We start from the raw sequence: 17,536 nt of genomic DNA on the forward strand, positions 1-17,536 counted from the left end.
TGTCATTGCATTATGATGTCACAGTAATGAAAACCAGCTGCAGTACCTGTTTTTAGAAACATCCAGTCTATAAAGACTATTGTGACGTCAGCACTATTGTTGCTTCACAGAAGAACGTTTCCAATTTTAGAAACAGCAGGTTTATAAATTTTTAAAATAGAAACATCCAGTCTGTAACACTTTTTATACTTGATCATGTGATCCAGTTTGAGCCAATCAGATAGTTGGAATAGTAAAGAAAAATAATAACACTTTTTATACTTGATCATATGATCCAGTTTGAGCCAATCAGATAGTTGGAACAATAAAGAAAATAATAATTACATTTAATGCATGTATACATACTTGGTCAATATTTACACAAGTGAACCAAGTGAACAGATTATTCATCATACTAGTCATTTGATCAACATATTCATTTGAGTGTTAAAGTACAAACAATTTCTGCAATTTTTCAACATCATCGATACAAACATTGAGATATTTCAGACAAGTTCTTTTTACTGGGGGAAGGTGAAATGACTTGAAAATTTTTTTTTGATGAATGTGATGTTCTTACTTGATCTTGAATTTGTAAAATAAGTGAGATTTCCAACTGCCAAATATTTTTCAAATTTCAAAATTGAACATTCTTTTTGATGTGATGAATATTAACAGGAGTTACATGAATTGATGATTACTACTCTCTTTGCTTGCTGTAGTGTTTTGACAACTTTCACAACTGGTATCATCTTTCACTTGATCAGTCAGATCATGGTTTTATTGAAATGAGTTTTCAGTTCTGCTCCATTGTTCCTGCTTTCTTGGAAAAACTGCATAACCTATGAAACAAAATGCACCATAAAATGAAAAGAAATATGTCCTCCTTCTTTGAGTATATATCAGTAAAATATGACGACATAAAGAATAATTTTTTGTACATGCATAAGTAACTGCTAAATGGAGGAAAAGTGAAGTTGGATCATTGGAAAGGACTAAGTAAGAAAATAATGACAAAATTATTGCTGTCATCAACACTGATTTTAAGAATATTACATTTATAATTAAAACAAGAGGCCCATGGGCCACATCGCTCATCTGAGCACCGTGGCTAGCATAAAAGCAGAAATTAATTTATTATTGAAAAGTTTAAACCCAAAAGTAGTCCCAATCATTCCTTAAAGGCGAGAGGTAATTGCACAAACTTGAATCAACACTACCCGAGAATGCTTCCATATAAATACATGTATGACCAATCATGGCTTTGCGATTCTTAAAAAGATTCTTAAAGAATTGTCCTATATATTTCTATGTAAAACTTTGGTCGGCCATTGTGGCCCTGTCCTATCCCCTGGGGTCATGATTTGAAAAAAAATTTGAATCTACACTACCTGAGGATGCTTCCATCTAAATATGATTATTCATGGCTTTGTTATTCTTGAGAAGAAGAATTTTAAAAAACTTTTCCTATACATTTCTATGTAAAACTTTGGTCGGTCATTGTGGCCCCGTTTTACGGTAAATCATTCACATTTACACTTAGACTTGATCTGTAGATAATTAAATTAGTGTGATCAAGAGAATAGCAAATATGTACCAAACAAAGTAAGAAATCACTGGCTTTATCATTGTGACAAAACTGAGTCATTGAACATGCTGAATAGCTCTATTAAAGAGCATTTGACTATTATAATAATTGTTTTTTTTTCATATAAGACTTCTAAAATATTTTTTTCAGATAACAATTCTTACCATTTACATCTGGATCAGGACACTTGTCTTTTAATGTATTGGGGTCCAAAAAAATCCTCTGCATGTTGACAAATGTTGCTACAAGAAGTGAAAGTTAATAGTAAATTATTTATAACTTTACCCAGGTTTGTTATACAATTTGAATAATTTGGACCTCTCCAACATATGGTATACTAATTAAATATCATATTGTGCATGCTTAAATGTTCTGTATAAACTTTCTGTTATGAGTTCATATTATCATGACCCATTACCTTTCTAAAATATCAATTTTGCAAAAATTGTTAAAGTAAATATGATAGAAAAATATGTGTGATAATATTTGGATAAAAAAAACTTTCCTTCTTTGAATACCTGGTACTTTTACATATACTCTTTAGTTTAGACTTATTTTGAGTAGCAAACTATTTCACTACTTGCACAATACCACAATTCAAAAGCATAAATTACATGTATGCGAATCAAAGCATATGTGCAGTTGAATGTTGAATATATCTTAATTAGAGAAGTTATAATTTTTACTCCATCTCTTAACAACTGTTTGAACTTTCTTAATTTCTTTACAAAAGTTTACATGTATGACATATCAAACGATAAACATGACTGTTCCTAGTTAGAACATTTTCATTCAATATATAAATTTCTATTACAAATTCTTTATAGGTCACTGTAGATATTGAAATAAATAGGAGCTGCAACTTGGATGTCCAATTTTTTTATTGCAGAATTATTTCAAGACCAGAGAAAAAATATTTATAATCTTCTGTTGTTCATATTTGCCGCATGGCGATGAAAAAACTTTTTCATAACCTATGATTGAAGCAAGATTGCATTATCGTTGTCCTGTACAATATTGATTTCTAAATAATTTTAATTTGCTTGTACAGAAGTCTTTCTTCTAAAACACTTTAATACTTCATTTTAGTCTTGCTGAGCATACAGGTTTTAATTTAAATACAAATCTAACATTATAACACATTATAAAATTTTTATGGCAAAATAAATTTCTTAAAAATGCAGCTCATATTACTTGAAGTAGAGATAAGATATTTGGCCTACCTGTCAGCATGGTCAGATCCTTCAGTTTCTCGTCAACTTCAAGGTAGCAGAAGTTTGTTATTCTTCTTCGCCATTTTAACCATTAACCCCCCCCCCCCCACGTTATCCGTATGTCTTGGGTAGATTCATAACTTAAAATATACCACTGTATACATGGTCAACATGGTCATGAGAAAAAATCCACATTTCACAATCAATCATCCAGTCGGTCCATAACTTTTTCCCATACAACCTGATACTATAGCATCTCGGTCGGAGCTTTAAAGAAGTGCAAACAGTGTGATGGATCCTTAATACAGTCATACAAATAAAATACTTGACATACACGGCACGAAATGTATAAAAAATCTCTGAAGTTGCATTGTCCTCTTGGCGATCCTGACACATTGGAATGTCATTTCCGCCTTTTTCACTTGAAGACTTCCACAACGGGAGATAACTCTTATGCACACTTACTCATTCTTGTCATCTTATTTTCTTTGATCATTTTTGGAGTAATTTTAAGTTTTATCAACTTATAAATTTTTACAGCCTTTCTAAATATAAATTCAGACTAAAATATGTTTATTGGTCATCAAATGAATCCATATTAATAGTATTTGATTAATTCTGTGGTACAAAATGAGAGCTTTGCTAACATGCTTAGGTCATCATTTCAACAATTTATAAAATATATCTGCACTAAATAGCCAAGGGTGAATTTTTTATATTTGATAGAACATAAATCAATTATTATAAAAAACTTTATTTGATCAAATTATTTTATCCCCCACCGCTGTACCATTGTACTAAATATCCATAATAATTCTGAATTTCCAAATTTCGCCTAAGATATGGCTTCAGTATAGACTGCAGATAGTTGTAATCATTATGGAAAATAGGTATTTGTAATTTTTGACATATATGTATTTATGAAATAATAAAATACTGTATCTAAAATAATTATGCAGTGACTTTATCAGGCCTCAAACTTTCCTATTTTTACCTTCTATATAATGCCAATTATTGCTAAATATAGAAATTGGGTTGTTACTAAAAATAGATGCATGTGACACACTTTTACAATTTATTTTTTATATCCTAATACAACCTAGATCTTAAAAATATATGACAAGATGAAAAGCTCTATACACCCTTTTGGACATTTTTTCAGATTTTGCATGTTTTTCTCAGAGACAGGCTGTTAAATAGATTTCATATATCAGGAGTATATACATTTTTGAATTGTCTACTAAGCGTCATTTTTATGAATTTCTTCTGTTAGGAAAACTACAGGTATTTGTGGGGGGGACCCCCCCCCCCCCCCCCCGCACACTCTCTTAATATTCAACCCAAGGGCTTATTGGAAATTTTTTTCACAAGATATATTTATTTAACTTATTCATCATGTATACAATAACAAAAAATGTAAAATCCCCAGAATAATCGCTCAACATCCCCCCAAATACCCACAATACATTATAAGAGAAAGATATGCCACTCTAGTCTGTTTACGTTGTACCCCCTCTGGTATTAAATGCATTTATTTTGTTTTAACTTTAAAAAGTTAAAACAAAATAAATGCATTTAAGAGGCAGTCCACCGAAAAACCAGGCAGTATTATACTGATAGGCGGCACATTGAATGTGAGGAATATTTGATATTTTATTGAAAACAACATCAATGTAGTCCAAATGGAATAATGTAATCGAAGATTTGTTTGAAAATTGCCTATTTTGTAAAATATCCTTTTCTTTCATTTAAAAATGTCGATTCACACTGCAGGCGCAGATTCAGAAATTTTTCAAAGAGGGGGGGGGGGGTGAAGTATTTTTCAAAAGCGGGGGTTGAAGGCGAAAACAGTTAAAACGTACGTTGTACACATACATATAGTTAAATAACTCAATAGAATATCGATACAGGGTGGAGTATGGTTTTTGAAAGTGGGACGTTGATCAATCTGGGAAAAAGTACTTGTATACATTACCAGAAAGTTTTTGAAAAAGAAAGGGAAATAAATCTCCGAACCTGAAAATCCTATTTTGTAAAGGGAGGGTTTTTATTTTGTTTTTACAACCGAATTTCTTTATATAATACAACATTAGCCTTTCACCTTACATTTCCTATAGTAAAAACACAACGAAAAAATTGGAACTTTCTTATTTCTCTTTCTCTTAAATTGCAAATCCAAAGGGGGGGGGGTTGCAACCCCCGTAACCCCCCCCTCTGGATCCGCCACTGCACTGTCTCTAAATATACAATGTATTTCTGTCTTAGTCCATGCTATCAGACTGACTCTGCATCACGTAATAATCCCACATTTTCTCCGTAAACAGCATTCTTTCTTGTAAAGTGGAGTAGTAAATTGTGTGTTTTTTTTTTTTTTTTTTTTTTTTTTTTTTGTTGTTTTTTTTTTTTTTTTTTTGGTTGAGCGATTATTCTGGGGGTTTTACGCCAGCAATTTTTTCGTATTGTAAGGTTACACATAACAGAGAAATAAGCCCTGGGGTTCAATATCAAGGGGATGGGGGTGGGGGAGGGTCTTGTCCACACGTACCTGTGTTTTTCTAAAAATTAAGACAAGAAACATAAATTATATTGACGCAAGCGTAAAAAATCATCCGCAAACCAATTAATTGTTCCTTTTATGGTCCCTCTAGATCCGCCACTACATTTCTTTATCGGCCGCAGCAGCGGCCGATCTATTTGTGGTTGTGTTAGAAAGTGCACATGGGGAAATGAGATATTATTATTTTATTAGATCAGAAAAATAATTCTCAAATGATAACATGTATAAAATCATGAGTAAAATATTTTAAAAACTTGCTTTAAATTAAGTTTTAATCGTTGTTATTTTGTTTCAATTTCATTATCATTTGACATCAGATAATTGATAATTTATGGTCACATAAAAAGATTTTACAATAGGTACTCCCCATCCAGGGAGTGTGTAAGATACGAAAGGAAATCGTTATGATTTTCCGGATAAAAATAACGTGCACGTGGTAAAAGTGCATGTTGAATAAAAAATTGAAAAGTTTCTCTACTAGTAAAAATTTGTTTGAAAATCCAACAGCTGTGAATGACACAAAGATTATTTTTATACATTTTGCACCCGCACCATGCAGCATAGCCATCATATAGGCATTATCACGTGACAAATGACCAGGATATCAACACGTGGTATATCTTGAAAGGCATACATCTTCATTTTGATGACAATAAAACTTCTCATATCATAGGCGTCGGAACCGGAGTAGGGGGGGGGGGGGTTAGCGCGCACACATTTTTTGCAAAGATATACATTATACCTAGGCTTTGAAAATGGGCTTCACCATTTTTTGTTGGTTAAGCCCCCCCCCCCCACTTTCAATTAGCCCACCCCAACCCAACCCACTTTCGATTTGCTTCCGATGCCCATGCATATTCATCATAGACTTTTTTACATCGATAAATCCTTTGGATGAGTAAATGCACTATTTCTAGTTCAAAATATATATTTTATTCATTGAATTGGACAGAACAGCAGGTCAATCTAATTAAAATTAGATCTTTGATCCGCTCCAGTAGCGATCAAACTGGAGCGGATCAAAGATCTAATTTTAATTAGATTGAACAGCAGGTATGATACCCAAATTTCTATCAATTTTTAAAAAAATATTTATCTATTTATTTTGAAGACGGCCTGAAATAAAAATGATGACTATTTCAGCTTTGAATATCCTGTTGTTTTCTTGCATGAATGCTTTGAATTGTGAAATTACTTTCTTGACATCTTAAATATGTTAGCGGCCGATTTGATGCTTTGCATCAATTAACTTGTCTCTTTGAGTTGTAGCGGGAAAATTCTTGGCACATTGTAAAACGTGCATTATCCTCGTCTGCTAAGGGCCAAATCTTGTAATATTCTGTAGCCTGCTAAGTCTTTTAATGAATTAACATTTAAACATATGTTTCAAAATGTTTATATATGTACATATGTACACGTCATTTTAAAATAAATACGTACAACAAATCCCGTTTGAATGGAGAAAGTAAAATTGCGTAATATACATAACGCGGTCTTTGCTTTAGACTACGCCCAACACATGTCCTAATTTTCTCCGCACCTCAAACATGTCTAAGTTCATAAATAGGATTGGATGAAATATTTACCTCATTCTTCATAAGAATTTTTAATTTTATGTTTATGATGCGTTCTTCTTTAACCTTTAGACGCTCTTTTTAATATACTATTATATTAATGTTAAATATTTTTATTTAAATTGTTTTCACACCGCAAAAACGCACAGCGACTTCGAACTTTCATATCATAGAGCCGACCGCCTCCTGGCCGGTAATTAGTTGACGATACAAAAATATAATACTTCTGATATATGTAATCTATTTAATATTTAAGAATCTATAATATAAATTGATATATTTTTTGCTGATCAAAAATCCATTAATTATTTAAATTTAGGTCTAATATATATAACACTTTTTCTTGCATTGTAATTTAATCAAATGACCCATTTGATATAATTATATTGAATTATTTCTTGATAGTAAGAACATAATAAAGGGGAGTAATCAAATGTTGAACTCGCTTTTGATTGGTTCGTTTGGATATTGAATCTCGAAACTCGAATTTTGAATCTCGAATTTCGAATTTTGAATCTCGAATTTCGAATCTCGTATTTGGAAACTCGAATCTCGAATGAGCCTTCTGGGCTTTCGTACTTTTCAGCTGTCAACTTCTATTACTTATGTTGCAACATAAACTTATCATCTGCCTATTTACGCAAGAGCATGCTAACTATTTCCAGAACGAAGCAAACAACAGCGAAGCAGGATAATGAAACAAAGATATCAACAGTCTCGTTTAAAGTCATCATAATACAAGTTCTATGGCCGATACAGTGACCTCACCAAATACAATCTATCATTAAGTCGAATGCGAACTGACGTTTTTCATACTAATTTTTAACATAGACATGGATTTCCTATTATTTGAAAAAAAAATTGATCGTGATAAGGAGCAGACGGCGGAGCTAACCGGTTGGCAGGGGAGTTCATTCCTCCATGGCATCTAATCCTAACTCTGGTTGTTTTAAAAATTTAGGTCCGTGTATGCTCTCCTCCTAATTTGTATTCTTAATTTGAATGGACTTACTCGTATAAAGTTGAATGCTGTTTGTTATTTCAATATTTCGCTGTATTGAAATGCAAATCACTTATCATGCTTATGGGAGCCATAACGATTTAAAAAAGAATATACATTTTGTACTTTCGATCAATTTTAAGAGGAGCAGCACACAGAGTACTTGAACAAAAGTACCCTTATGCCGTTCTTGTGAGCATGTACAATCTCTGATCAAGTTTGTTATGTATGTATTATTATTCAAGGGGCGCATTGGAAAGTGCAGAGGTTAAAGAATCATGTGAATCTTCTGAGTTTTATCCAAATCAAGGAAGGTAAATTGTCAAGGGAGTTTAAAATACTCTCCAAATCAGTCCCTTCTGTTTTCATGTGAACAGCAGTTAAAACTAGTAGTTGTTTACCTCTTCAACTGCAAGCTGTTGAACAATCAAACATTACATTAAATATTAATAAATAACAAATGATAACGTCTCTGTTATTTTTTACTACTTGGTAACGTTAGTATATACATGATTCACATTTTTTAAGTTACACTTTTACATATTTCTCTCTTAATTTTTTATATTAATTTAAATATATCAGAGATGAACTGGTGTTCTCTTCTTCACTGCAAAGACAAAAAAACAAGTCACCTTTCATTAATTAGTTAAAGAAGAAGCAAGCATGAGAGAGAGAGAGAGAGAGAGAGAGAGAGAGAGAGAGAGAGAGATTAATTTAAACGTATCCTTTGTTCAAAGTAACGTAGAAGTTTTTAATTTTAAAATTTACTCGATGATTTATGAAGATAGTTTACCATATGTAAACTAAAATATGTCTATTAACTTACACTAATTTAGCTAGGTTCAATGTGCTTGTTACATAAAACATACTTAAGTCTGAGAACGCTCTCAAATCTGAGAATTTTCTCAAATCCAAAATTCTCAGACTCAGCGGCCGCCATAAAAAAATTGAGAAAAATAGAAATTCTAAACTCTTTTATCCTCAAATTCTCAGCTGAGTAATTCTCAAGAGTTCAGTTGAGATTTTTTTTGAAAATTTTCAAAAGTTTTATGACGGCGGACCCTGGTGTACTGTTTTTATCTAGTCTTAAGTGACCGGTCCGGTCTTATAATAAACTGAAACTTTTTATTTCTTCTTTATAAAAACTATATATAGATCTGCATGGTCTCAGATAAAAGTCAAAATCAAATGATTGATAAGAACAACCGTAATATAATATACTTCAGAAATCAATTAATGTTTTCGTCCCTTCACCACGGAGTTGGAGGTTACATAAATGTAGTAAGAACAAATCGTAAAAAAATACTTACATTGATCCACAACAAAACTTTCGTTTCAGCCACTTTCTGAATTTTTTCATTCTCTGAAAGTAAGAAGAGGTTTTCAAGCAAGAGATACTTCCAATACAAGCCACAGGTGTTTTTGGTATAATAATGCTATTTTGTATACTAAAATCGACTTTAAAATATGTCTGTATATATTATAATCAAAGGATGATTTTGCGTTTAATGAGCCTTAATAGTCATAAAAAATACCCCTAATTTCTTTGATTTTTTCTTTTCTTCTTTTGGACTCTTTTCTTCTTTCATCTTCATCTCCTGAAATTTAAGAAACCCCAAAACTATTACACCTGCCAGAATTGTTTTTCTCCAGGGTTTTGACTTGATCTCCTTAGTTTGTAAAGTACCTTAGTTTGTAAAAGTAAAGGAGCCTAAAGAACTTAAGAAATATGCTTTTTGTTTTATAATAAAACACCAAGTTTGTTTGAAATTGGTCAAGTGATTCCAAAAAAGCGGACATTTTAGTTCAAAGAAATATCACGTGACAGATAAATAGAGCAAGATTTCATTGAATAAATATCTGAGGTACCGATATTTAATTTCAATCCTTTATCCAGATTTCGCATTGAAAAGCCACCTTTTCCATTCAAGAGAACTGTTGAATGGTTAGCTCTTTCTAGAGTTCAGAGAAATACCCAGAGAGAGTGCAGACCTGAGGCTGTTCAACAGAGCGAGCGCTCGCAAACCTATCTGTTTGAGTTATAGGGAATTTTGGCGAGCGCTCGCGAAAGTTCGTTCTGTTGAACAGGCCTCTGTTTAGCTCTTCGCATATATAGCTTATCAGAGAAACATGCACATAGAGAGAGGGAGAGATACAAAGAGTGAGACTTTTAATAGTCGGCTGTTTGTCGAGTTTACCAGAAAGAAAAAAAAACACACAGAGGGGTAGACCCTAAATGTAATTTAGCACTATAGCGCCATTGACATACCTCCGTGTTTTTCTTCAACTTTTTAAATCTTTGGACAACAACACGCTTTCTGACCAAAGCTTGGATGTGGATAACTGCTTGCCTCTGTCTATTGTAGTTTAGCTGCTGACGATGCATTCTATAGTGGGCTTGGATTTTGATGGCTGCGTCCTTGGCAATTAAGAATTCCTTTCTAACTTTTGCTGCACGAAATTTTCTCTGAAGTCCAATCACGGTATGTTTCTGTTTTCCATATCTGCTCTGGCAGAGGATCTTTCTGGTACCTGACTGTAATTTGACAATGGCCGCTTTCTGTTTTCTGTATTCTTGGCGAATCAAGTAACCCCTAAACCAAGCTTGAATTGTAATGACAGCTACTCTAAGAACGAAGTAGTTTTTCTGTGCCAGTTTCATTTCAACGTACGCTCTCTATTGTGTTTGTATAATAAACACCGACTTCTTGATTTTAATGTACCTCTTCTGGACTAGACAATGTCGTATGAAAGATTGAAGTTTGATGGCAGATGTTTTCATTTCTTTGAATTTTTGTGTGGCCTGACACTTTCTGTGAGCTGCTTGAATTATAATCGCTGCTGCTGTCTTGAAAAAAAGATTTTGTTGAAATAAATCAGAAAAAAATCGTTGTGAAATATTTTTTTTCTCGTTTAGTTTTTTCTATATTCGATCTATACAATGAATATAATACATGTATTATGTCTACAGATATTGTGTTTTATTTTACTTCAGACTTAATGGATACATGATGTTTACAGTATATAATCCAGTTTAACATTTGACGATGTGTATAATTCATTGAGAAGACGAATTCCCTTTTCATGCAGTTTATAAATTACTATAAAATATTGCTTCACTAAATACTCCTAAGAATTAAGGTACCTGTGTCTCTTTGTCAAAAAAATACCAAGACTCTGACATCAAGGATACAAATGGGGATGGTTCCTCCTGAAAAAAAGGAATATTCTATACAAAGGACAACAGGCACTGACTTTGCGTATTCGGGGCACATTTGCCTGACCCATGAGATGCTAAAGAAATTACTCTGCTTTCAAAATTTATAACATGCAATTTGATCTACACCCCAACTTACAGAAAGAAAAGGAATTTTAAGATGCCAGAATGCAGTTTTAAAAACTATAAGTGTTTCCTACAATCTGAGTAATCAGGTACTTATTTTCACGGAGGTTTAACATTGATGTTCATTTTTTTAAATGTAGGTCAAACGTCAAGGTCATAGGGTCAACAATAACAGTTTATTTGGAAAGGTCTTGTTACGGGTAAAAAACTGTGAAATATAAAAACGCTCTCTTTTTCTCTTTCTTATCCCGTCAATTCATACTCACCATCAGAGCTTGGACGATCTTACGTCTAAGCTCATCTCTGATCTTCCTATGTTTTCTCCTTTCTTCAGATTCGAAACGAACAAAGCCCTGCTATTTAAAACAAGATTTAATGTACATAGTATAATTAATGTTGTAATTAGCTCAATACGAGAAACAAACATCCTTGATATGTTTTGGGGGAGGGGGAACGTGTTAAACTCATCTGCCTTTTTAATTAAGGGGAAATAATAGTACAGAATATTTGACAATTCTAGGCATTTTTCAAAAATATATTTTATTCTCAACAAATAGCACACCAGAGGAGATGAAACTTATGTGAAAATTGCTTTACATACACTGTAGTATAGATACATATTTATTCAAATCATGACCCCTGGGGAGGGCGGGAGCACAACGGGGGATCAAAATAATGCAAGGAATATAAAGGAATTATTAAAACATCCCGTTAAGAACAGTAAAGTCATAATGTCATATCAATTAATTCAGAATCATGCATTCTAAGAAAGTATAATTTCAAATTTGTTCAAAACATCATGCTGTAAGTTGGGTCCACAATAGGGGATCAAAGTTATGCACATAAATTTAAGTACAGGAAATGACTTTAGAAACTCTTTGCAGTAAATTCATAAAATAATAGAAAATTAAAGTTTGTTCAAATCATGACCTCATTGGTTGTAGGTTCGGACCTGTGTTGGGATCGCTTATATAAAATTTAACCTGTCAATAATGTACCAATTACTGCTTTTCTCTGGCCATTTGTGCTCATGTAAGCGATGAAGCCCCTGGGTCTCTTGCTTAATTTTTTTCAACATATTTCCTTTACCTAAAAATTAATCGTTTATTTATCTTGTTAAGAATTACTATAGTACGAGGGTTGTTCAATAAACAATGTCCTGAACTGTATGACTTACAATACAGATATCATATGATATTAAACTTGAACTTCTCTCATTATTGAATCTTTACTAAATTTATAACAGTTTATGTGACCACTTTTCATCACATAGTTTCATCGTGAGAAGCTGGGAAACAAGGGCTTTTCGAGACACTGCATTATAAATAAATAGTAAGGAATCAGTAAACTAGAGTGAAAATAAAGGCTACATTAAAGCTGCTATAAAACTTGTTAAAAATCCCAAAGAAATATTCACTGAAATATGTGTCATTTACAGCAACCAATGCCTGTTTTATAGACAAATGAGCAGGTGGATTTCAATGATAAAAAAAATATATAATGGACATCAAAAATGGGTACCCTCCTTGCCAACAAAAATTATAACAACATATGTATTGTTTGCCAAATTTCAACAAATAATATTTGATAATGTAAGACACATAGCAAATTTGGTAGACATCATATCGGGAGTAGTTTAGACTGTTTTTAAGAAACGTTTGACAGTAAAAAAGCTTGGTACTCAAAGGTCACCCTATATTTTGAAAAATGAGTGAAAAAGACAGCGTGTACGAAAGTCTTAACAATCATTTTAAAATATCAGTAATTGTAGTTATCCACGTTTGTTTTATATTCAAACAGATATTGGAACATGAATCTATTGCTTAAAACCATCAAAACAAAATTTACCATAAGATATACATGTACTTGATAAAAACGGCGAAGGTCTGACAAAAGCAAAGGTATGCAAGAGCACATAGACAGATTTATATGCAATTTTCTTAAATATTAGTGGTATTGTTGTTCAAATTCGTATTCGGGGAGACAGTTTAATATCTGGAGGAGTCTGGAAAGCATTTTTTTTGCAAAAAGATCGAAAGGTTTATTAGAGGAAGGACGCAGAATCAGGAATTCACTACATTGAATATCTTCATGACAGCGTCCAAACCCGCTAATGATAGGATGATACCTAAGGGTAAAAGGGTTTTCGGGATAAACAGAAAGTTAATGTTTTTTCACATTAAAAATATTTGCCATATCTTTGACCTTTTGACTTGTTTCTATTTCCAAACTTGAAAAAAACAACTTTTTGAAGGAAAAAACAAGTCCAGGATATCATTGGATCTGCCATTTTCCAGTATACTAAGGGTCATACCAAAAAATGAGTTCTAAAAACAATCAGAAATTGGATAAAAATGTTACAGACATGTGTTTGAATTAAAAGAGATTAATAAGTAAAAACATAAAGACTCATTGAAAAGCATCGTTTGCTTCTTTCTGAGCACCGAGGACATTATTTATTGAACATCCCTCGTATGTCGCCACTCGCCAATAAAAACTTGATCGATCTACGGTGATAGTGCTTGCTGCCAAATATTTTCATGTGCAAAAACACTAGAGTGGTAATGTTGCTCCTAAGCGTTGAATTTCGAGTGAGGAACATGTAGTTTACGACTCATATCACAAGATACCGTTAATAAACAAGAGGCCCAGGGGCCACATCGCTCACCTGAGCACATCGGCTAGGAAAAAATCACAGATTAGGTCAGAACTGAAAAGTTTACTGAGGGGGGGGGGGGGGGGGGGAAGGGGGGGTCCTACCCTCCCTACCCCAAAAGACCATGATTTGAACAAATTTAAATCTTCAATACATGAGGATGCTTTCATGTCAATATGACTAAACATAGATTTTCTGTTCTTGGGATCTTTCCTTTATGTAAATGAGTATGTAAAACTTTGATCGACCTTTGTGGCCCCACCCTATCTCTGGGGGAGGTGTTATGATTTGAACAAACTAAAATCTACACTAAGGAGTATGATTCCATATAGATATCACTAATCATGGCTTTGAAGTACTTGAGAAGAAGATTTAAAAAGATTTACCTATATATTACTATGTAAAACTTTAAGCGGCCATTGTGGCCCCACCCTAACCGCAGGGGTCATGATTTGAACAAACTTGAATCTACACTACCTGAGGATGATTCCAAATGAGTTTCATCTTTCCTGGCCCAGTGGTTCTTGAGAAGAAGATTTTTAAAGATTTTTCCTATATACATGTACTCTTATGCAAAACTTTGATTGGCCATTGTGGTCCCGCCCTACCCCCCGGGGGTCATGATTTAAACTTGAATCTATACTACCTGAGGATGATTACACATGAGTTTCATCTTTCTTGGCCCAATATTTCTTGAGAAGAAGATTTTTAAAGATTTTTCCTATATACTCATGTAAAACTTTGATTGGCCATTGTGGCCCCACCCTACCCCCGGGGGTCATGATTTGAACAAATTTGAATCTACACTACCTGTGGATGATTCCACATGGGTTTCATCTTTCCTGGTCCAGTGGTTCTTGAGAAGAAGGTTTTTAAAGATTTTTCCTATATACTCTTATGTAAAACTTTGATCGGCCATTGTGGCCCCGCCCTAACCCCAGGGGTCATGATTTGAACAAAATTGAATCTACACTACCTGTGGATGATTCCATATGAGTTTCTTCTTTCCTGGCCCAGTGGTTCTTGAGAAGATTTTTTAAAAATGCCACTAATTTTTCACTAATTCATTATTATCTAGCCTTGGAATAGAGCGTGGCTCTTTGTAGCAAGTTTGGTTGAAATTGGTCCAGTGGTTCTTGAGAAGAAGATGAAAATGTGAAAAGTTTACGACGACAACGACGACAACAACGACAGACAACGGACAAATTTTGATCAGAAAAGCTCACTTGAGCCTTCGGCTCAGGTGAGCTAATAATAAGTATGTCACATTGATGCAAGAAATTGAATTGTCCCTTCGAAAAAGTACTGTATAGGGAAATTTTCGCCCCCGATTTATTTCGCCCTTGTCACAAGTGGGCGAATCTAAAACGGGGTGAAATCAAAAAACAGATTATAATTTCTCAAACAAAACTGTAACTGGGCGAATTTAAAACGGGGCAAAATTGTTATCAAGTGTAAACGGGCGAAACTAACACGTGACGAATAAACCCTTATACAGTATTTCTTACAGCCGAAACAGATTTACAAATTGCATGGGTAAATAGGCAGGCTGTTGTTTTCTTGGGACAACCGCTCGTCAACACGTTAACTCAAGAGTCCTGGTATTGCGAGGATTGATTGTACATGTATGTTGAATTACGTCCCATTTGAGAATCTTTCCGTGAAGGGCTTTAAATTTAAGCAGTGAGGGATCTTTATTCTGCCAATGCTTGTCGTGACACGAAACCTCGGTTTCTAAAGTCTCATCCTAAGGACCCGCAACTTGCACTCCAAAGTGCCGAGCGCATGGCAAAGGAAACGGTTTCTATCCATTTTTTATCAACTTAGGTCAGTCGCATTGTCTCACGCCGCGGTCCAGAGTCCGCATAAAGCTCTCTCCTACGGCCAGAATGGGAGAGGATAGTACATATTGGCCGTGGTTTGCGACGATGGGTCAGTCGCGACCGATTGCGAGATTCGTACTCACGACCTTCCGATCACGGATCGAGCGCTTTATCTAGCGATCGAGCTACCATGATGGGATTACGAGGATGAAAGCCAGCTTCAGTTTACACAATTGAATCCTTCCTCATATGATGCTTAGGAAAGGAAAGGAAATGAATGCCATTATGCTGATGTTTTACTATATCAGACAGAAAGTCAAAAAGTAAACTCACGTTTAGCTGAATACTCTCCATGATATTTTTGCTGTACTGTGCAAAGTTTACCTGGCAACTTCGAAGTGAATAATTGTGACATAAAAGCCATTTGTGATGTATGTGGGGAAATGCATTATGACGTTCTTTCTTTGTGACGTCAAAAAGAAGCATTTTCTACTTTATTTTACATTTTATTGTAGGCGTTCAAAGAGGAGATGGATGTAGAAAAATAAATTTGATGCTAATAAGGCAAGGGTACGTTACTCTTTCTTGTCACGGCGCTACCAAGATGTTTGTATACCAGTTAGGTACATGTTCGTCGAGAAAATGACATAAGAGATGAAATTCACAATCGTAATATGACAGTGACATTTATAAACATAATATTCCCGTCTGTCAGCCCTATATGTAATAAGTTTTGTTTTTATTTAACTTTCAAATTTCTCTAATAGTTTAGCTAAAACAGACTAGAAGTAACAATTTACTTTTCAATTTTTTGTTGTCCCCCGCTTTCGCGAAAGCGAGGGGACATTAAGAATTATTCGTCTGTCTGTAAGTCAGTCTGTCTGTCTGTCCGTCCGTAGCTGCAGATCTGTAGCTCTCCGAAAAAAATATATTGATAGACCGGGGTCTATCAATATATTTTTTTTTCGGAGAGCTACAGACCTGCAGCTACGTCCGTCACAAAGAAATTGAAGTAGGCAGATATTCAAAGCCTTGTATCCCAAAAGAATCCCGTTTTTGTCACTATTGTAAAACTGTTGTAGAAAGTGAAATACATTTCATATATGACTGTCCCTTATATAAAGATTTGCGAAAAAAGTATTACATGTATCCCTCGAACATCTGTATAATTTAAATGATAACATGTTGAAAGAAAATCATTATAAAGTACAGTGTAATCCTTACATTGCGCTTCACTCTAGAAGACTATGTGAATTTTTATATGAATGTTTTGAATTGCGTTCCAAAAATAAAGTGCAATTATAATATATATATATATATATATATATACACAGTATATTTAATGCATTTATTAGTTCATCACTGTCCATGCTATACTGCTTGCATAATAATTATGTTTATATTAAATCTTCAAGTTGTAAACCACTGCATATTTGATTTCACTGATCCATACACTTGCATGTATGTATATGTATTTTTTTTTATTATTTTTGTCTTTTGTATGTAACATGGTTGTATGCCAACATATTTGGTGAATCAATAAAGAAACTGAATAATCTTGCCGATAGCTTTTGATTTAGTGGAGATATTACTTTCATATTTCACTTGTGTATTCCTTGTGACAAGACCTTTCTTTTGGTACCACCAAATTTGACCTTTTGACCTTGGCCTTGGAGTTTGATCCACTTTTACACAAAAATTCTTACTTTGGCCATAACTTTTGAACAGTAGATACTAGGGCTTTCATACTTCACATATGTAATTCTTTTGAAAAGTCCTTTGAATATCAAGAACTTTGACCT

General features: G+C 33.7%; 1 protein-coding gene and 1 long non-coding RNA gene across 2 annotated transcripts; both read right to left on the minus strand.

Annotated features, from left to right (window-relative positions):
* Positions 1–582: 582 nt before the first annotated feature.
* Positions 583–2,870, minus strand: LOC134232735 (uncharacterized). The gene is made up of 3 exons (XR_009984839.1): positions 2,791–2,870; positions 1,732–1,809; positions 583–821 (listed from the first exon to the last, which is right to left on the minus strand). It is a non-coding gene; the product is annotated as an uncharacterized LOC134232735 (long non-coding RNA).
* A 5,439-nt stretch (positions 2,871–8,309) lies between these two features.
* Positions 8,310–10,733, minus strand: LOC134232742 (uncharacterized). Its single transcript, XM_062714726.1, has 4 exons — positions 10,182–10,733; positions 9,448–9,510; positions 9,223–9,275; positions 8,310–8,328 (listed from the first exon to the last, which is right to left on the minus strand). The coding sequence occupies exons 1-4, from the start codon at positions 10,572–10,574 to the stop codon at positions 8,310–8,312; spliced, it is 528 nt and encodes a 175-aa protein (XP_062570710.1). The 5' UTR covers positions 10,575–10,733.
* Between the last annotated feature and the right edge of the window lie 6,803 nt (positions 10,734–17,536).

This window comes from Saccostrea cucullata, unplaced genomic scaffold (genome assembly GCF_032062105.1).
Source record: "Saccostrea cucullata isolate Sc308-1 unplaced genomic scaffold, CSIRO_AGI_Scuc_v1 ctg366, whole genome shotgun sequence".
Taxonomy (NCBI): domain Eukaryota; kingdom Metazoa; phylum Mollusca; class Bivalvia; order Ostreida; family Ostreidae; genus Saccostrea; species Saccostrea cuccullata.